Genomic DNA, 23,152 nt, shown 5'->3' on the forward strand with positions numbered 1-23,152 from the left:
TTTCAATTATGGCTGTTTGTCCTAAGAGGACTCACCAGATAGCTTGTTAAAAGACTGAAGAGAATAAAAACTGCTTTCATCGGTTCACACGAAGCTCCACAAAGAGACTCGTCTAATGGCTGTACTCTTCCTATCGCAGGCTAAACTTCCTTAGCTCCTTCTAACAAACAATTTCTGCCCATGCCCCTTCCTACATTTATAAACTGTTAACATTTCCTTGCCACCTCGTTCCTGTTTCTGATCTCTACCCCTTTCACAAATCACTTTTAATCGCTCCTTCCTTATCCGTTCTTACAACCTCTGGAATTCCAGTCATTCTTCCACCTTTAATTCCAGTTTTTTTTTTATTACCCTACAATTGAATATCAAGGATGGTTAATTTTCTATTAATTTTCCCTTTTTTATTTAATTTAGTATGTTTCATTTATTCTTATGCTATTATTTTTTTAAATTTTTAATTATACATTCATTTTGACAAGAATTGTGCCAAATTTTGTACTTTTTCATTATTCGATGAAGCCCAAAACACTAGAATTTTTTTTTCACTGTACTCCCTTGAATACTCGATATTTTCATATACTTGTTTTATTCAAACAGATACTCAAGCCAGCACTTGCTGCTGACAATAAAATAAACTAAAGTATTTAACTTTTTGAAATCTATATTTTAAACTAGAAGTCGTAAAAAAAAAACTTTCATTCATGTACAAGAAGTATTTAAATTATTGCACATATACACCTGAAGAGGAATCATGCAGAATGGAATCATCAAAACGGTGTCGTTACAATTAATTAATAGTGATCAATAAAAAATTTATAATTGTATAGTGCAACAATTTAAATAATTACAAATGATAAGTCCTCAAAAGAAAAAAAAAATATTCACTTTGTAATTTTTTGTCCTTGTTGATTATGTGATTTATCAAATAAGCCACAAAAACAAATAGTTAATTGGCCTTCATTTTTCATTAATTTGGACCGTTTTGATTTTTTATATTGTCATTTTAAGTATATTAGTTATACTTGTAGTCAAATAAATTTATTGTCGTAAACAGGGTATTCGGTTTAATTGCAATATTTTTTACTCGCTAGATATCTAAAAATTATGATTTTTTTTGTTGAGATAAAATTTGTATTTCACATTCCTTCTAATTTTGTGTATCTGCAAGTAATGTAGGATGAATATAATTTCAAATAAAAGTTTCCTAAAAAAAAAATATTTTATCAAATAGTACATTTTTAAAGCTTTAATTGCCATTGTTAAAGAATTAAATCATGAAATTACCCAAGACTTCATGATTATTTTATACATGTTAGAAATGAATGTGTGGATAAATTAATTAAAATTACCTTTAAAAAACAATTTTTTTAAAATAAGTGAATCGGGTTTAAAAATTGTAAATAAAAGTGACAAATAAAATTCTAAATACATTAATACAAACATTTTAATGGACATAATAAATTGTGTGTTAGTTTGTCGCACTTTTATTACATAAGGAAGCGATGTAAACAGGTATCAAATGCAGTTTATACATGATAATAAAAGGTTATATGTAAAAAAGACTTGTTTATTTTATTTTTTTTTCAGTCTATACATTTTGTTTTAAATCATGTTTTTATTATAATCATAAAAACAATCACATATTAATTACATATGACTTTTTCCACATGTTTAATTGAGGAACATGATTATCGCCCTCTTTTTATTTAAAAAGAAAGAAAAGGAAAAAAGAGTTGGTTATCATAATAAACATCTCATACAAACCATTTACAAAGATATTACAATTTTTTCATGCTCATAAAATTACAATTAAAAAAAAAAAAAAAGACGAATGTCTTTATTACACTTTTTTTATCAAAATATTAAAATACACTTTTTTATTTGATTTTTTTTTTTTCAATATTACTGACTATAAAAACCAACACATTTTTCTGTACAATGTAAACTTACAAGTAGTGAGAAAACGTAAATTAATTTATTATGTATTATCACAATTATTCCAATGAACGGAGAAACCCTGAAGGTTCATTTCTTTCCTTGGACCTTTTATTTAATTTTATTTAAAAAATTTGTTCTTTATTGTTGTGATGTAAAACAATGTGTGGCATCACACGAGTCACTTGTCCATTATTGAGATGTACTCAAGGCCTGTGTAAAAATTGCTATCGTTATACTTTAAAATCCAATTAGTACAATATTTAGAGCTGGTTATATCAAAATAAAAAAATTTAGAGAATTTCTGGGCATCAATGGCGATATAACATCAAAAATGAGAATATATCCTTAACAGTTTAAACAACTTGCCATGCTGTATTTAAATAAATTATAATTTATGCATTTTCCCATTTCACAAATCTTCATTAAAATTGTTAAGGATTTAAGTTTATTTGAGTTATTTAAGTTTATTTGATTTTTTCTTTATAATTTTTTTTGTTTTAATTTGTGAAAAATATATAAGATATTACCAACAAATTATATTTTTCTTTGGCAATTTATCAATTATTGCCTACATTTTTCAGCTTTATATTCTGTTTGTTTAAATATTTAAGTTGAATTTTGTCACCTGCCTTCAAAATTGAATTAAAATGATTGATTTGTGTGCCTATTATCAAATTAAGGCATTTCAGGAGGACAGGATATTTAAAAAAAAAAAACTAAAAAGTTAAAGGCGACGATAAAACTACTATAAAGCTTACTACTTATTGTAAAAATTAGACCATCTCAAATAATGGACATATGTAATGATGATTTACAAGATTACCAGACCGATGCATCAAGAAGGTTCGAGGAAGATATCGAGATCGCGAGCGCTGCAAAGAGGCGTGTCGACTGCGTAAGTGTTGTGGAATAGTGAGAAGTTGACCTGGTAAGTTCCTTTCTGCCTGTTGAAGGAGACAGGAGGCTGGAAACGATGGCCCCAGAGGATCTCGGAGGCGACGTAAGACGTCCTGGCTTGCGTGGTCTGTCCAGTGCTTTCAGTCGTCCCTTCGAGTATTACAATGATCTCGAACCGTTCGTTTATCATGTCTGCGGCGCTGATATCGTACAATGGGCTGGAGCTGTCGATCTCATGAACGATTGTCATGGGCCAGATCAGAAAGATGTCAGACTCATAATTGTCAGCTTTCACCTACAAATTGTTTAACATAGATTAAATTTTTTTTTAGAAACAATTGCCAAATAACTAGTGGTACTGCTTCTGCTTAAGGCTGATCCTTAAGCAATGAATTTTTTCCCCCAGTTAACAGAAATGTATTTATTCATGTAGCATCCCCTGTTTTATTACCAATTGCTTTTGTGTACAAACAGATTTTAGGCTTTATAATCCTTTTCTTATTCTGTACCTAACATACTCCTGAATTGGGTGGTATAAAAAAAAGTGATCTTTGCCTTAATCCACTTGATTCCTCCTTAATAAAATATTTTTATCACTTATCATCTTTAATTCGTTTATTTTAATGATGAAATCTGTAGAACTGACTCCGTAATTTGAGTACTGAACATTAGGAACCACAGTGGCCAAGTGGTTAGAGTGTCTGAATCTTATTTGCCACACTAGCAGTACTTGGTTTGAATCGCAGCATAACGCATGGAATTTTAATTAAAAATGTTTAAAAGTTACTTTAACTCATTAATAATTCATCATGGCTTAAGTACTTCCGTTTGTAACTGTTTTAAAGTTTAAGGTTAAAAACTAACCTTTTATTTTGTCTCCCTTTACATCATCTAAACTTCAGTTATTGCTTATTATATTTAACTAACACAACAATTTCTTATACTGGGAAAAAAGGTAAAATTCCTAAATCACCGGTTTCTTTCTCACTTCAAGAGAATCAATTCAAACAGAATTCCAAAAGTGAATAAGTCATCCACCTAAACTGGCTCATATGAAACACCCAATGATTCTTCATAAATCCACCAACTTGTCTACCTTAAATTCTCACTACATTGTGATTCAACATATCAAGAGCAAATAGTAAAAGTTTATCAAGGCCCTGTTGGTTTCACAAGGATGGCAACCATCCAGGAAAGGTAGGAGCTTTAAAAGCATGTTCAGTCTTTATTAGCATTTCCCCCTTCTAATTTATTATTTAAGATACATGTGTAAATAGTTCTTGTATTTTTTTAATTCCCTAATTTCATGGTCCGCTTGACCAATTAATATATTACAATTAATTAAGGTTTTTAGTTGAGATAAAAAAGTCAATGGTATGAGCGGGATTCGAACCCACGATCTTCGGCTTGATACGCCGCTGCTCTACCACTTGAGCTATCGTGACTTCGATCCACTCAGACACCAACTTCCCATCTCAACCCCACCCCATGAATTTTCCCTCCTTTTTGCCATTTTTCAAATGTTGTGTAATCTATTTGATTCTCGGCGACAAATGAAATGGCCACGGAGAGCTTTAGTGAAGTATACTTAATTTTTAATCATTAAATTCACTAATTTCGTGGTCCACTTGACCAATTAATTACAATTAATTACAATTAATTACTAATTACAATTAATTAAGGTTTTTAGTTGAGATAAAAAAGTCAATGGCACGAGCGGGATTCAAACTCATGATCTTCGGTTTGATACGCAAAATTCAAAAGGTGGGAAGTTGGTGTCCGAGTGGATCGGGGTCACGATAGCTCAAGTGGTAGAGCAACGGCGCATCAAGCCGAAGATCGTGGGTTCGAATCCCGCTTGTACCATTGACGTTTTTATCTCAACTAAAAACCTTAATTAATTGTAATTTTTTTTTTGTTATAATTTTTTGGGGTAAAAATGGTGGGCGGTATGTTGCAGAGTGTGTGTGCTTCCTTCCTTAACATCAATATATCAAAATGTACCTTTGGAGTATCAGAAATTCATTCTTAGGTTATTGAGTCAATTGATCTGGTGATTATCTTTTGCCAGAAAGAGTTGAGATAGAAAAAAAAACACCATTGAAGAGTTACACAGGTTCATTGGTTAGTTAACTTTTACAGATCATTACCTGCAACCAAAATTACAAACCAGTCTATTTTTCGTTTGTGTCAAAATATGTCAAACTCCAACCAATTTGTCTAGATGATTAAAATTCACTAATTTGCAATTCGTTGACTGGGAGATTTAGATCTTTCGTATCACAGGAATTTAGACGCTCTCTCTAAGAATCGCTAAATAACCTTGCTTATCCAAGGTTAAAAGGCTTGGTAGATTGCCTATTGCAAACATTAAAAAAAGATGTCTCTTATATAATTGAGAGGAAAGGAGATAAAGCAGTCGAAATAGTGGTAACATGGACTAAGAAAGTCAAGTTGTACATTGCTAATGACAAAATATTAATGATTCTTCTAAAGGGAAACCTAAACAATAAAACATACAGAAATCCTCTGGTTATAAGAATCAATGCCTCCCCTGGTTAGAAATGAGTGGAGAATTGGTGACAAATCGAATGATTGCAAACAAGGTAATTTTTTTTAATATTGTCACTCCTAGAAAGTATGATTCTTCCCAGTTATTGTTTTATATTTTATATTTATTATTTTTGCTCTATATTTTTTATTATTTACTTCCGAAATCAAGTGAAGTAACATTTGGTCCTCCGGGCCGGATATATTTTTAAAAAGTTTAGAATCTTTGAAACTGTGGAATTTAGAGAAATAAGCAAGGCATATATTTCTTGTCTGCATCCTGTTTATAACCTCTTAGTTATAAACAAAATCTTTGTATGAAAACATTCGTATGACATTTTTTAATAATGGCCCATGTTCACGAGTCTAAATCAGGATAAACTTTAACACATCAAAACTAAAATAATTATTTTTACTCTTTATAATAAACCAAATTAGTAATTAGTAGTAGTAACTAAGATATAACCATATTCACCTTCAGATCGAACAAAAACGGTGATAAAACCTCTCCTTCCTTTGTTGTGTACGGTTTGATTAACTGAGCTCTGATTGAAGAAGCGATCAGATGTGATTTTTCTCTCATGTCTCCAACCCTGAACATAATACAGAGAATACCATCTCTCATGCACACCACGGCATTCCTGCTGAACATGAGCGTCTGCGTCCTCTGCTTGGGTCGGGCCATTTTTGCAAACACAATTCCAACCATGAAAGCCTAAAATGAAACTTTGTTATAAAAAAAAAATCCTGATTTGTACTGAACCGTTGTATACCTGTATAAATACACCGGTAATGCTCTGAAGGCACATGACAAAAATCGCTTCTGGACACTGTTCGGTTGTCGATCGAGAACCGTAGCCAATTGTATGCTGAGTTTCAATACTGAACAAGAAGCAGGACGCAAAACTATTGATGTTGACGACACATGGTGACCAATTAGAGTCTTCTTTCAAGTTTTCCGGGTCCAAATCGCCATGAGTATAGGCTATCAACCACCAAATCAATGCAAAAACAAGCCAAGATAGAGTGAAGCTCAACGCAAAAACTAAAAGAGTCCATCTCCATTTTACATCCACTAACGTTGTAAATATATCCTGTAATTTCCACAAAAAATATTAACCTTTTAAAGAAGAATTCAATTCAAGAAAATCATTGTAATTGAAGAATTTGTTGCTTGATCACTCTTTATCATCCTTGTCCACTTATTCTCACTGGTTTTGACTGTTAGGTGTAGGCTTTTATCATCTCCATTCGTTCTAATGTACAAAACTGTTCTAAAATGACCAGATAAAATTTGTGACAGGACGATCAGAGATGATACAGCTTGCAGACTTCACCACAACGTTTAACAGAAAGAAAAACGATAAAAACAAAAATTTAATATCTCAAAATGAAAGTAAAAAATTACCTGGAGATATTTTCTTCTTCTTTTAGAAATGTGAATCTTTGTTACGTTACAATCACCATTTTTAAGAACTGCTCTTCTTTTAAACTTTCGTGTTGAACTTCTGCTCCGAGATCTGAAAAAAAAATTGAATCGGGTTTTATTTATTGAATAATCGGACGTTTCGATTAAAATATATTTCACAAAAATAAACATTCCTGATTACTGATTTATTTAAGCCCAAATCTGCACACGTATGCACATTCGCTCTAGGTTTGTGATGATGAATGGCTTGCCCTGTAATTTGTAAATTAAAAGAGCTAGAATCGTCATTGTACTGTGAAAAATCATAGGCTCAACTCAGTACACGTGTGTACATATTTGCACGTGCAAATTTGAGTTTTTATAAATCAATAGTCAGAAATCTGTTTAAAGTAAACAAATAACGTTAAAGTTCATTGTTGCTCCAAACGCCTGCAATTTATTAAATTTGGTTTTCTTTGAGATGTTAGAAATTCTCTTTCCTTCTTGGAAAGATGTTTTATTTACGCGCAGGTTCAGAAATATCCTGTCAAATTTAATGTATGTGTGATACTTCCACTCTGTATAAATGTATATCTGAACAATATTAAAATTGTCATTTTAAATGAGGGGACACAAACAGTATTGTAGTGCAGGTATTGAATTTATTGCACTGTTGACACTTATTGTGTGGAGATTTTTTTTTTTTTTTAATCCTTTGTAAGAAAATCATGATTTTTATTGCATCCACAAGCAAAATTGATAATTGACCCATTTTTTGTTAATCATCTCATTTGAACTATTCTATAAACAGAAAATTTTTTTTCATATCTGCTCAACAACCCCTTTGATGGTTCAGGATACCATGAAGATTGTCTGACAGAAATGGATTTATTTTTGCTTGTACATAAATATTTATATATTTTTCTATATGCGACACTTTGCCTTCACCGGGTTTTTTACTTAATTATTTATTTGACCTATTTGAACTAAGTAAATAGAGATTAACATCTTATTTGGAAGAAAAAAAAATTAACTTTTTCTAAAAATAATAAAATTAAGACACTGTTTTCAAAACTGAACACATCAAACCACCAAAATGTTCCTTTCAAAAATTATTTCAAATTAAATAACATGTAAATAAAGCTTGTAAACATCTATTTATTTATGAAATAATGGAGTCCGTACTTTTAGGTATGTTTTTTTTTTTTAAGCCAGTTTCCAAGCATTGCTTTTATTGACCCTTCCAAACGTTTTTACTGCCTGCCCATTTAGGCTTGGTTTGAATATTCAAAAGAGCAGTTAAGCATAAACGGCTTCGTAGTTCGCCCTGATATTAGAAGGGACACAATAGAGCCAGTCTTAAAAAAGAAAAAAACTTCATAAAATAACGACAAAATTGAAAACACTGTCGTTTCCGAGCTGTTTACTTCTTGATAACAAGACTTATTAAAGATAACATTCGATATTATTGTTATGTAATTATTGATACAAGGAAGTAAACAGGCATTTAAATATTATCAACAGACAATAGTCGCTCTCTGAGACTTGATTTGAATAAGGCGCGCCAAGGAACAGATTCTGCATGACTGAAATTATAATGATTTAAAATTGCATCATAAAAGTTGACATTCGGATGGATTCTGTCATTTTTCTCCTGGGTGGTTGACTCTCTGAAGCTCGATCGTTGTCTGATTTCATTAACATTACAATTTTAATAAGTAGTTTTAAGGTCAGTGTGTTAGGTGACTGATTAGAATATGTTAGCACCCTTTTTTTTACATTTTGAAATCTATCCAATTATGCTTGTAAAAATCCTGCTAATGAAATGAGGAATTATATTAGGCCTTGCTATGGAAAATTGACGAAACCTACCTTTAAAATTATTTACATTAATTATTCTTTTTATGTAAGATCTCGGTTGAATAATTAATTGAAAGATGTAATTTGGTCAATTACACTACTAAAACATAATGGATTTAATAAGAAAAAGAAGTATGACTTCACTAACAGCTCCCCGAGCCGAAGATCGTGGGTTCGAATCCCACATGTGACGCTAACTTTTTCATCTCAATCGAGACCGTACATAAAAATAATAATTAATCGAAAGAAGTAATTTGGCCAATTAGACCACTAAAACATAATGGATTCTTCTCCAAACTGTTCAAGATAAATTCCTTCATAAATTATTTTCAAATTAAACTGTCACAATGATAAATCTTGACATGCTCCCATTGAATCTTACTTCAATATTTCTAATCATAACTACTGAAAAACATATTTTGAGATTATATTTCTTTTCAAATTAATTAATAATTGTATAGATTCCCCAGAAGTCCTTGATAAACTCCAACTTTATATGCCTTGCCGCCTCATAAATCAGAAAATATTTTTTTATTGAATATAAAGGAACAAATTTTCCACTGATGATAGAATGTAATAACATATGCAATACTGTTGATATATTTAATACTTCTGTTTCCTCATAAAAACGTCAGTTACTTAAAGCATAATAATTTCATTTAGTTAAAAAAGCTAAAAAATGTACTATGTACGTAGTTATAATGCTTTTTTATATTATTTGTATAATTCCTAGTCGTTATAATTACGACAGGGTGTTTAATTATGTTGTTTTATTTATACGGATGTTATTGTCTTTTTCATTGATGTGTGATAGTTTTTTTCTCATTTCAGCCCTGAGCACATGCAAAATATTGTAACACACATTCAATATGCATTCACACGAATAAATACATTCACACCTATAGAAATTGCTCAATTATACTCAATATTCCTCCATCGACCTGCATACAATAACAACCTAATTTAATTGGGGTCAATGGGGTTCTTTTATAAATATTACCCCATCGACACAAGTCACGTAGACAGCTCAAGGGGCAATGGGGATGCTATTCCACCATCAGCCTATCCCCTCCCCCTTTCACTCTAATAAATACACTCACTCGTACAAAACACATATTTTGACGGCTATACAGTGTGTTCGTCTTACTTTGCTAGTAGATTCGACATTTAAAATAGAACCAAAAAATCCTAATAGTCTATGGTCTGAATGTCAACAGTTTCGGAGTTATTCCATTTTTCATGATTGTGTTTTTCATTTTGTGTTTCATGATGACCTTGCTTCCAATAAACAATGATAACTCCAAAACTAAAAGGTTTTGAACAAATCCGTTGATACCATTGAAAACTTCCTCAAATTTCCAATAAAATGCGATCAATATTAAACTTGTAAACGTTGGTGAAATATGCGTTTTAGTAGCCAGAACTTTGTAAAATAATTTTTTTTTTTCAAAGTTGAAAAACTTACTGTGGTGATTCTAAACTACTATTTCCAAACCTAGAGACCAGTAAATTTCAGCAAACGTACTCCATTCAATACCATTTTCAGTGGTGCTATTGCTTTTTTAATTACTTTTTTCCAAGATGAAGAAATTGATGAAGGAAAGGAAAAAATACCGTGGTTGAAGGATTGGTATGATTTTTTCCTTTCCTTCATCAATTTCTTCATCTTTCAAAAAATAATTAAAATAGCAATTGCACCATTAAAAAGGATATTAAATGGAGTACTATTTTTAGTGGTGCAATTGCTTTTTTAATTACTTTTTTCCAAGATGAGGAAATTTATTAAGGAAAGGAAAAAAACCGTGGTTGAAGGATTGGTAAGATTTTTCCTTTCCTTCATCAATTTTTTCATCTTGGAAAAAATAATTAAAAAAGCAATTGCACCATTAAAAAGGATATTAAATGGAGTACCATTTTTAGTGGTGCAATAGCTGTTTTAATTACTTTTCCAAGATGAAGAAATTGATGAAGGAAAGGAAAAAATCTTACCAATCCTTCAACCACGGTTTTTTCCTTTCCTTCATCAATTTCTTCATCTTTCAAAAAATAATTAAAAAAGCAATTGCACCACTCAAAAGGATATTAAATGGAGTACGTTTTCTGAAATTTACTGGTCTCTAGGTTTGTAAATAGTAGTTTAGAATCACCATAGTAAGTTTTTCAACTTTGAAAAAAAAATTTCAATGTTCTCGCTACTAAAACACTTATTTCACGAATGTTTACAAGTTTAGTATTGAACACATCTCATTGGAAATTTAACTTAGTTTTCAATGGTATCAACGGATTTGTCCTGAAACCTTTGCGTTTTAGAGTTATCATTGTTTATTCGAAGCAAGGTCGTGAAATCTTAAAAAATTATAAAAAAATGAATAACTCTGAAACTGCTGAGATTCGAACGATAGTTAATTAGGACTTTTTGGTTCAATTTTGAATGTAGAATCTACTGACAAAATTTGAAACACGAGTAGCCGAACACCCTGTATACAATAAAAAAAATTCCCAATTCCCCTTTTGTTCTTTATTAATGTTGAGTTAGTTATAAGCATTGTATTGTATTTTTTCTCCTTACTTTTTTATTATAAAGAAATAGTGTAAAATTGATAGATAGCGATTGACCTGTTTTAATAATTAAAAGGTATTGTAAAAAAATATAATGTACAAATAAGGATTGTGTTTGAAATAACAGGCTTTATGTGCGTCTGTATGAGAATTCCCCCAACTATTTTGTCTGAAAAGCCGGTTCATTATCTTGGACAACCTCGTATACGATAAGAACTCTGAGCGATTAAATCGTTAAAAAATAAAAAAAACCACATATACTGAAGCATATCGACTGACAACAGCTCAGAAAAATATTGTAAAAAAATATAGAAAGCAACATTGTATTAAACGATATTTTTGTCTATTTTTGTTCATTTTGCGGCAGTAATGAACGTTTTTCTCGTATTTATTCCCTTTTAAGATGATAGCCAATGTTAAAAGCCGAATTTGAACTGCGCTCTCATCTATGGTAATAAGATGTCAAAAGATTCATAATGCAGTACCTGTCCTCGGTGGTGGAAGGAAAATTAAAAACAAAAGGATTTGTTGTTTTTTTAAACTCTCAGGTGTTCGCGCAGATAAATGAAGCAAAAAGGCACGTCGGAACATTGATCACAGGATACGGCCGTTTAACTTTAAATTGAAACGATAGGAAATTATACAAACTCCAATGACCAAGCCGATAATTTATCTATTCAACAACAAAAACAATAAATATTTAATTTTTTATTGTTTTATAACTGATTAATAAAAATCAGACCTGTTTATTTTATTTTTACTTTTCCAAACAGGATGACTTTAAAGTTCAGATTCAGCGGTTTAATTTGATTTAATAAAAACCAAATGGAGAGAAAGTTTGCTCGATGGGTCCTACATAATAAGAGGTTTTCATGCCTTGGCTCCTCACAGAGAGCGTGTATGCCAACGAATTTAAGAATAGTTCACTGATACAATTGCGAGTTTCTGCGCCCCTTCATCCTCTTTTTGGACGACGTGTTTTTTTTATTGTTTATAGATATGTTTTTCCATTATATTTCGTGGTCCGATTGACCAAATAACTTCTTTCAATTAATTAATCTTTATGGAAGGTATTAGTTGAAATAAAAACGCTAGTGTCACAAGTGGGATTCGAACCCTCGACCTTCGGCTATACGCCGCTGCTCTTACCCACACTCTCACTGCTGTCACGATAGGTCAAGTGGTTAGAGCAGCGGCGTATTCAGCCCAAGGTCGTGGGTACGAATCCCGCTCGTGACGCTAAATTTTTATCTCAACCAAGACATTACATAAAAAGAATAATTAATTAAAATAAGTGATTTGGTTAATTAGACTACTAAACGTAAATGGGTAAATAATATTTTTTATAATGTGAGTATGCGGGCACCGGATTTCATAGGAATGAACGAGAAAAAAATCTCTGGGAGATATTGTCCAAATTTTAAATACTCAATTATGCCTTACATAATTAATTAATTGAAAGATATGGTTTATGTATTTTGTTTGAGCGCGTTATTTATTAGTGTGAGTGGTCAAGGGTGTTGGTGAAATATAAAGGTACCATCGCCCTTCTGAATGTGATTATTAATATTGTGTATATGTTGATGGACGGATATCAAATAACTCCACCGGCTAATCAGAATGAGTGCAATGTATACGGGTGTGAATGTATTTATTTGCGCGATTGTATAATACAGGTTGGCTGTACGCTAGATTTTATGCGAAGCAATTGGGGTTGAGATGACCTAGCTGTCGAAAGACCAGGTCGGGGAAAACTGAATTGAACAATTAACTTGTTTCAAATAATTTATCATAAACGCTATTTTCAAACAACGACCAAAATTAAGTTTGCAAAATGTAGTGGCGATTAAACATAATTTATAGCAGAGTATAAAAAAAATGAAAAGAAATTTTCTTCACGTTTGTTAGGCCGATGAACCTATAGTTTAAGCCAAGGGCTTAAAACCTAAGTTAGATTCAAACTGATAGAAATTATTTTAAAAAATTAACCTGTTACTTTAGCATTTAAGATTTTGTTTCACGTCCTTATTTGGAACTGTGTTGAGGAAATTTTCCGTACTTCAACCTGTCACAAAGGCTTCAGAATGAAAATATCTTTTCAACGATAAAATGCAAGATTATATTAAGCCGAATAATAATTAAAGATGAATGAAATGTTTTATTGTACCAATAAAAGCTTCTTTTTTTTAATAATGGACCCTGGATTCAAAGTACCTTTGATGTAAGTTCTTAAACCTCGACTGATGTATAACTTGAAAAATGGCCAAGTCCAGGAAGATTTTCATAACATTTTACATTTATATATTTTTTAATATATACATAAAAGCCTCTTTCCTACAAAAAAAAATGTTGCGAGGCTGAGGATAACCAAAGACTCTTGATGATGATGAGTCGGAGATGGAGGTGCTATCATTATACTCGTCTCGGAAGCAAAGAAATGTAAAATCGTTGGCAAAACAAAATTTTGTTTAACATAATTGCCCAATTTTTTTCCTGTGGATAATAATTACCCAAAACCCTCGACATATCCAAGACCCCCACAACTGACTCGATTATTATATTTTTACATAGTCAATTTTTTTTTTTAAATTGTTGTGAATAAAAGTCACCAAGTATTTCAACATGTCACAGAAACTTAAGAGTAAAACCGTAGTTTGGCCATTTCCTAACCTTTCTGTCTACGAACCGATGCTATTTCGACTTAAATTAAATTTTACCTTCGAATTTTGACAATAATGGGATCTGAAATAAAAGGAATACAAAAATAGGGCCATCTTTTGCCCTGGACAAGGCGGAAAACTATCTAACCAAAAAGGAGCAAAATAAAAAATAATAAAATAAATAAATACGGCCGTACGTCTGAAAACGTAGAGAATCTAAAATTCTTCTGACAAAAACTTTTTTTTTTTTTTTTAAAGATAGTTCCTACTCACAGCAAGTTTTTTGCAACGATCCGGATTTCGAGCCTTTTAGCTCATCATCAGGTTGAAGGACTTCTACAACCTGATGATGAGCTAAAAGGCTCGAAATCCGGATTGTTGCAAAAAACTTACTGTGAGTAGGAACTATCTTTTTAAAAAAGATTGAACACCTCACTCACTCCATCATTTATCATTTCTATTAAAAACGTATTTTGTGAAAATCCCCCTTGTCTGAGGACTGATGGACCCGAAATTCGGTCGTTTCCTATAATTTCTGTCTGCCTGCTCAAGCACTTTGGATCTGCCTAACTTTTTAAGTTTTAGCTTCATATTTTGACCATAATGTTGAAAATCCAAAACACNAGCAGCGGCGTATCAAGCCGAAGATCGTGGGTTCGAATCCCACCGTTTTTTATCTCAACTAAAAACTTTAATTAATTATCATTTATACTACTGACCTACCAACACATCCTGACACTATTATCACCACCTACGCGGACAACACCGCAATCCTGTAACTCGAATCCTGTCCAAGCTACCTCCAACATCCAAGAACACCTTGAGCTTATCGAAGATTGGTGTAAAAAATGGAGGACAAGACTGAAGGTAGAAAAATGCACTCAGTGTACTTTTACGCTGAAAAAGCAGTCTTGCCCTCCATTGTACATCAACAACAAAGAGATACCAATTTCCACTCAAGTCAAATACCTGACATGTCGACAGCAGACTGACGTGGGATCACCACACAAGTCTTAAAAAACAGCAACTTAATACAAGACTTGGACTACTATGAAGACTTTTAAGACCGAAATCGACATTGACAATAAAGACAAAACTAACACTATACAAGTCTTTACTAAGACGAATATGGACATATAATATTGTCGTTATAACTACGTTATAATTTTGTCGGATAGTCGGAGTGTCTTATCAGCCGTAAAAAGTACGGATTGTCCTCAAGATCCCATCACCACAGAGATAAAACACAGTATGTTGACTAAGAGTAATCGTGTCATTATTCACTTGATCTGGGTGAAGGGTCACAGTGATAATAAATATAACAATCAGGTCGATTTACTGGCAAAAGAGGTTGCAGTTTCGGGAAGTTGTATTGAAGAGATTTCGGTATCGGATATCACCTTTCATAACAAAACGATTCTGAGGAAAAAATGGCAAAAGGAATACACAGAGGCAAGTAATTCTAAGGGCCTCTGGTATTTTAACATACAGCCAACGATCCGTCTGCAGCAAGGTTTTCTACCGTGAGACGACCTAGAAAGTTTTTCACTTGTATATTTAGGCTTAGATTTAACCATCACCGTCTTCTATCCCACCTCCACAGAATGGGCATCCTCCCAAATGGCAAATGTCGACAGAGGACTGACGTGGGATCCCTACACAAGTCTTAAAAAACAGCAACTTAATACAAGACTTGGTCTACTACGAAGACTTATAAGACCAAAATCGACTTTGACAATTAAGACAAAACTAACACTATACAAGACTTTGCTAAAACCAATATGGACATACGGAGTAGAACTGTGGGGCGCTGCCAAGCCTTCCAATATCCAGCGCATCCAGTCTTTCTGATCGAAAATCCTTAGACAAATTGTCAAAGCACTTTATTATGTCACTAACCTCACTATCCACAAAGACCTCAACATTCCTTTTGCCAACGAACTAATCCAGTCCAGATTCCAAACCTTCCATACCAACCTTTCAAACCATCCTAACCATACGGCTCGAGCCCTATCCACTCATTCCCACTCTGACAACCCACCACGTCGCCTCAACCGACGATGGCCTCGGGACCTCCTTGATACCTAGTCATACACACTGAGCAATGGCTGGCTCCTCAAAGCATGTGTTCTACCGGTGCAGTGCTGGCATTAGTGCTAGTGTTGTGCTGTGTGATTTATCATTCATGTGTACATATTTGTATATTATACAATTCTGTATAGGTAACAAATAAATATTTTAAAAAAATCAAATACCAACAAACCAGCATACATTCTCATGCCATTTATTCAAGGCCTATCACATAAATTAAACAAATTTTTCTCGTCCGATAACTTCAAAATAGCTTTCAAAAATTATAAAACAATTCAAACACTTTTTTCCAATGTTAAAGATCCCACACCAATAACAAATAAATCTGTCGTAATCTACAAGATCAACTGTTTAAACTGTCTGGCAACTTACATCCGTCTTACATCCCAATATCTGGACAAGAGAGTAAAGCAACATATCTATGATTGCAAAAAACCCAAGCAAAATCCTACAGCACTCGCTACCCACCATTTTGAACACCAACACAATTTCGACTTCAACAATCCAAAAATATTACACACAGAACAAAACAAACATAAATGTAATTTCGTAGAAATGGTTTATATCAACAGAGATAAACACAGCATAAATTACAGAACAGATACATGTAAACTCAGTCACAGCAGATATCATTAATCAAATTCAATAGAGATAACATACATATAACTTCACATTCCACACATCAAATATTTTTTCACATAGGCTAAGTTTCCAACAATTTAGCTTCCTATTTATCCCTTTCCATATAATCCTGAAAGGATAATCTGGCCGAACCATTACCAACGTTTTTCCCTTCGTCAGCTCTTTTTACCTCAAAGAAGCCGACACCTTATACAAAAATGTCTTTTCTATACCGACATCCTTCCCCACCCCTTAAAAATCCAACGAATACGCTTTGAGTGAGTAGAAATAGTTTGATTGAATATAAAAAAAATGTATTTTGCATTGTATAAATTCATTTTTTCCACATCCTACATGTATTTGTTAAATGTAAACATGTTTGTAAATCCCAGGCCCTGAAGATGATCTCAATAAAGATCGAAACGTTGGCACGATAAAGAAAATGTTTTTCTGAAACCTACATCACACCAGACCGCATCTCACGAATTCGGAATAATTATCGATTAACGGGCACTAATAAACACCACACTTTAGCATAATCGTTTCCTATTCTTTCTGTCTGTCTTTTCTTGCTGTTTCGATCAGCACGACTTAAAATAAGTTTTACCTTACAATCTTGACCCAACTAAGGAAAACTAACACGGATTTTGAGGTTGAAAATGGCCATTATCCAAAATTTCTCTGGCAAAAAATAGTTTTGTGAGATTTCCCCTCGATAGAAGTGTGATGGACCTTTAGCATAATCGTTTCCTATATTTTCTGTCTGTATTTTATTGATGTTTCGATCAGCACGACTTAAAATAAGTTTGACCTTCAAATTTTAATCATGATAAGGGGCTCGACTTAACAAAAATAAACAGGCCTCAATTCTGAAAATGTTGACAATCCAAAACACCTCTGTCAAAAAAAAATTATTCTGTGACATCCCCTTCACTGAGAGCTGATGGACTTGAAATTTGGTCGTTTCCAATCATTTCTGTCTTTCCGACTTAAAATAAGTTTCACCTTACAATCTTGACCATAATCGGGCCCAACTAAACAAAAATATCACGGACTCTAAAGCTGAAAAATGGCAATAATCCAAAACTTCTCTGACAAAAAATTGTTTTGTGAGATTTCTCCTTCATAGAAGTGTGATGGACTTGTAGTTTAGTCGTTTCCGATTTTTTCTGTCTGTCTTTTCTTGCTGTTTCGATCAGCACGGCTTAAAATAAGTTTGACCTTCAAATTTTGATAAGGGGCTCGACTTAACAAAAATAACACAGGCTTCAAGTCTGAAAATGTTGACTATCCAAAACATCTCTGTAAAAAAAAAATGTGATATTCCATCACTGAGAGCTGATGGACATGAAATTTGGTCGTTTCCTATCATTTCTGTTTGCCTATATTTTCTTTTTTTTCTGCCAGAAGTAAAAATTTATTTTCAAATTTTATGAGACACGTTTTACGTCGGAAAATGGCAGTCGCTTAAGTCGCTTGTTTAGGTGTGTAAATGAGCCGGCCTGTTTTACGACCTTGCGCACCAATATTGCGCCAAAAATATTGAGGTGGGGGTGGTGGGCATGTAGTTTGATCGTTTCCCATCATTCTGGTCTGTTTATCCTCGCTGTTTTGGTCTGTAGACACGTTTTTGACGTTTTTTGTTGGATCTTAGCAAATCCTGTCTAATGGATATTAGACCAACCCGAGTTCCAAGTTGCAACGTACCTAATGCTCGACGTCCTGGACCCTTTGGACGTCCTCGACGAGCTCCTCACCAGCCTTGGCCTTTCGAACTGAAAATCCAACTGGAGGCTGGGGCTGAGGCTTTCCACCTCGCCGACCAGGCCGTCTTCGATGATGCCATAAACGTCCCTTCCGTCCATCGTAGGAGTCGACGAGCTACTGGAATCGAGCTCGGAAAATCCGCCCGATGAGTGGGCTGATAACGAAACCGTGGGAGAACACTTGAAATTGACACTTCCTCGAGTGCCGCCTCCCATTATCTGATAAAAACAAGCCTCCGGCAAACTGCCTAATGTCTCTTTATCATATAAACGAGGCTAGAACCATTCCCCGCGCATATTAAACTTTGCACCACTTTAGATATCTTCTTATTAGCCTTACATATTTTTCCACGCAGTATAATAATAACTATATTTGGATTTTTGATTTGAAAGGGAAAATGTCAGCCCTGGGATTAATAAAATAATCTGAATCGTCTAGGTTGTAGTTAGCCTGTTGGAATGACACAGCTTACAACAGTTAGCATACGTATAGCAGTTGTTTTTTTTTTTTGGCTGGGGCTTCCGACATCTAGGTCATTTCAGCCCCCAACTAAGTTTATATTCTATACCCGTTCAAACACTACATACAAATATATACATTCATACACTTAAATACATCCATACAGTACACTCATTCCGTTTGGTCGGTGGAGTACTTGATATTCCCTCCACCGACCTACACTTAAACTAAACTAGATTGGGGTCAATGGGGTACTTTTATAAATATTCCGCCATCGACCCCGAACACACACTCTTACGCTCTCATCGTTCGAGGGGTGATGATGACGTTATATTTTACCCTCACCCCTCGCCTTTCACGCTAATAAATACATGCACTCAGACAAAACATATAGACACACAACACATAAGACATACTATATACAATAAAAAAACCCAATTTCCCCTAAAAAGCGGAACAGGGGACTCTGAAACTCGCTACCGCCTGCTCAAGCACTTTGGATCTGCCTAACTTTTTAAGTTTTAGCTTCATATTTTGACCATAATGTTGAAAATCCAAAACACCCAAGACAAAAAAATTATCTTGTCAAGATCCCCTTTACTGAAAGCTGATGGACACGAAATTCGGCCGTTTCCTATAATTTCTGTCTGCCTGCTCATGCACTTTGGATCTGCCTAACTTTTTATGTTTTAGCTTCATATTTTGACCATAAAGTAGAAAATCCAAAACCTCCAAGACAAAAAAATTATCTATTGAAGATCCCCTTTACTGAGAGCTGATGGACACGGAATTCGGCCGTTTCCTATAATTTCTGTCTGCCAGACTTAAAATAAGTTTTACCTTACAATCTTGACCCAACTAAGCAAAAATACCACGGATTTTAAGGTTGAAAATGACCGTAATCGAAAACTTCTCCGATAAAAAATAGTTTTGGGAGATTTCCCCTCGATAGAAGTGCGATGGACCTTTAGCATAATTATTCCGAAATCGTGAGATGCGGTCTGGCTTCAATAAAATCAGAAAGGTCTGGCGGTAGGGTTCAGAAAAACGTTTTCTTTATCGTGCCAACGTTTCGATCTTTATTGAGATCATCTTCAGAGCCTAGGATTTACAAACATTGTTTACATTTGTGTGGTTATTAGTGACCGTTAATCGATAATTATTCAGAAATCGTGAGATGCGGTCTGGTGTGATGTAGGTTTCAGAAAAACATTTTCTTTATCATGCCAACGTTTCGATCTTTATTGAGATCATCTTCAGTGTTTGTTTTCTGTGTAATTGTGCCATTCTTGCGTGTCGTGTTGAGAGATTTGTCGATATTGCTGTTTTATGTTTATATACGTTGGATTTTGGAGGGGTGGGGAAGGAAGTCGGTATAGAAAAGACATTTTTGTATAAGGTGTCGGCTTCATTTGTAAACTCCCCCACATATAACATGACAAAATACCTAACCAACATACTCAACAACATCACAGATAACACATATAATGTAAATGATTCATTTCATTTCATTAGCAAAATTAATAATATCCACATCCCCTCACACTACTCTCTCATATCCCTAGATGTTTCATCATTGTTCACCAACATTCCAATAGACACGACACTGAACATTATTAAAGATAAATGGCCCAACATAACACCACACACAATTCTATCAAAGAACACGTTCGTTACAATGATCCGACACTGCTGTGTTAACGGATATTTTACATACGATAATCAATTTTACAAACAACTGTTTGGTATATCCATGGGTAGCAACCTAAGCCCAATACTGGCAGACATAATTATGACACATCTACTAAATACAGTCATACCACTACTTCCTTTCACATTACCCTTCCTCACTAAATACGTAGATGATATATTGACAGCAGTTCCCACAGATCAAATTCAAACTACATTAGATACATTTAATAGCTTTCACCTACGCCTTCAATTTACACATGAAATCGAAAAAAACAAAAAAATACCAATTTTAGATACACTCGTAATAAAACAACCAGGTGGCACATTAATCACAGATTGGTATCAAAAACCAAGAAACACAGATCGCTACCTCCACTTTACATCTCACCATCCTAGACACACCACCGGCTTTCGACAGGGTCTGGCATCCAGGCATACTTTTTAAACTTAAGCGCTTCCTACCCTCCCATTATTTATTACCTTTTAAAGAAATTCTACCAACTGATCGCTGTTTCAGAGTAAGGTGCTGCAATGAATTCTCGGAAATCAAACAAACACAGGCCGGTATACCGCAAGGTAGTATCCTTGGTCCTGTCCTATACATCATTTGTACATACATTATTTATATACATTTATTTATACATTATTTGAAAAATGGCAAAAAAAGGAGGGAAAATTCGAAAGGTGGGGTTGAGATGGGAAGTTGGTGTCCGAGTGGATCGAGGTCACGATAGCTCAAGTGGTAGAGCAGCGGCGTATCAAGCCGAAGATCGTGGGTTCGAATCCCGCTCNTAAAAAGCGGAACAGGGGACTCTGAAACTCGCTACCGTGTTCGAGAACTCTTCTTAAGTCCGGCGGCATGCTTACACGCTCTCTGTATGGAGCCAAGGCATGACACGCCTCTATTATGTGGGACACATCGAGCAACCTTTCTCTGCATAAGGGGCACCTGCGCGGGCTTTGGCCCAAAAGCAGGTGCCCATGTGTCAACCGCGTATGGCCAATCCTCAGTCGGGTGAGGACGATCCCTCATCTCCTGCTCAGATTCTCTGAGGGCCATCTGCCGGTCGTGATCTTCACTCGCAAGAGCCTCTCCGACGAGCAGTTGTTCTTTAAGTTAAAGATGACTTGTGCAAAATTCACGTGACACATCCAAATAGAAGCTGACATGGAATCTATCAAGAACCATCTTGGAAGTATACCAATTTTACCTCGAACTGATGTATTCAACATCTTAGTTTTTCTAACTAAATACTAAATGAAGAAAAAAAGACATCCCAAGAATGGTCTTAAACTGTTGACAATTGAATTGACTCGATATCAAAAGCTAAAATGGAAGAACATTGACTCCTGGATATGTAATAACCTAACCCTACCATAACAAACACGTCAATAACCTTAACCCTAAGACCTACACTAAACCGTCCGTAATCCTTAATCATATCACTATAACTATAACCTAACACTATCTAGCCTTACCATTGCTAACCTAACTCAGCCCATGCACACTCTCCGGTAACGCTAAATCGATGACGCAAAGATTGTAGGTTGGGCAGGTAGAGAGACGACAGTAAGTGAAGGACCTGCTTTATGCTCAAAAGCTTTCAATGGTCCTTTATTTAAAGGAAACCAAATAGAAAAATCAAAAAACAACTATCAAAACTTTTTAGTTTTTTGAGGTAATTAGAGAAAGTAGAGAATAATAGATAAAAAAGTAGAGTTTTTTAAATATTGTAAACAAGCTTCGCAGAAACGCAGCTGAAGACAACAACCTTGGCAAAGAAAATTATTAGCTTTTCATCTCGAGTTTACATATTTAGCATAAATTGTTACGATAACTGTTTTTAATTATATTGTAGCTCAATCAAAGATGACGTGGGTTAAATTCAGTCCAGTACTTCCAAAGTGAAGCAGTGAAGTATACCAAGTCTACCAAAGTTTATTTAATGCAGTATGCAGGGCAGAAATTTGCTATGCGGGACAGTTTTGGATGCACATACTACAGCCAGGTTGAAAAACTGCTAAAATTTTTTGAGAGGAGATTAAGAGATTGATGCGCCGATAAACACACTTGATTATGTGGTATATCTACAGACAGATTTTGACCTACTGTATATAGCTAGTGGTATTGTTTTCAATATGCCCGCCATATTCTGCTATACTGCGGCTAGAGTCAGTTTATAATATGTTGTCTGTTGCTTTTCGTTTTCTGTATTTGCGGAACAGAAGTTTTTCAGTTTTTTTTAAAATCGTTAGTATGAGACGACACTGCATCCGCCAAAATATGACTATTGTGCTTTTCCAAGCTCACTATCCAGGTTTAGACTTTTTATTAGCCTGCACAGCCTTGAATCCAGGTCAGGCATTCACAGTTTATATGCACTGAAGTTGCTTCTTCTAGGCAGGATCTACACAAGATGTTTTTGCCGAAATTTCTAACGCCTCCTGAGAATTCAGCCTTGATGCATCAGGTACGTTAAGACTAACTTAAGTTAATGTTAAGTTCATTAGTTTTCGTGGTCCGCATGGCCAATTAATATCTTTCAATTAATTAAGGTTTTTAGTTGAGATAAAAAAGTCAATGTCATGAGCGGGATTCGAACTCACGTTCTTCGGCTAGATACGCCGCTGCTCTAACACTTGAGCTAAC

General features: G+C 34.2%; 1 protein-coding gene across 1 annotated transcript; it reads right to left on the reverse strand.

The window, feature by feature from the left end:
* Window positions 1-1,426: 1,426 nt before the first annotated feature.
* LOC106673873 (ATP-sensitive inward rectifier potassium channel 12-like) lies at window positions 1,427-18,581 on the reverse strand. Its single transcript, XM_024225525.1, has 5 exons — window positions 18,292-18,581; window positions 6,794-6,905; window positions 6,159-6,479; window positions 5,861-6,100; window positions 1,427-3,130 (listed from the first exon to the last, which is right to left on the reverse strand). The coding sequence occupies exons 1-5, from the start codon at window positions 18,564-18,566 to the stop codon at window positions 2,774-2,776; spliced, it is 1,305 nt and encodes a 434-aa protein (XP_024081293.1). The 5' UTR covers window positions 18,567-18,581; the 3' UTR covers window positions 1,427-2,773.
* Window positions 18,582-23,152: the final 4,571 nt, after the last annotated feature.

The sequence above is a fragment of the Cimex lectularius genome, unplaced genomic scaffold, assembly GCF_000648675.2.
Source record: "Cimex lectularius strain Harlan isolate CLEC.00 unplaced genomic scaffold, Clec_2.1 scaffold6, whole genome shotgun sequence".
NCBI lineage: Eukaryota > Metazoa > Arthropoda > Insecta > Hemiptera > Cimicidae > Cimex > Cimex lectularius.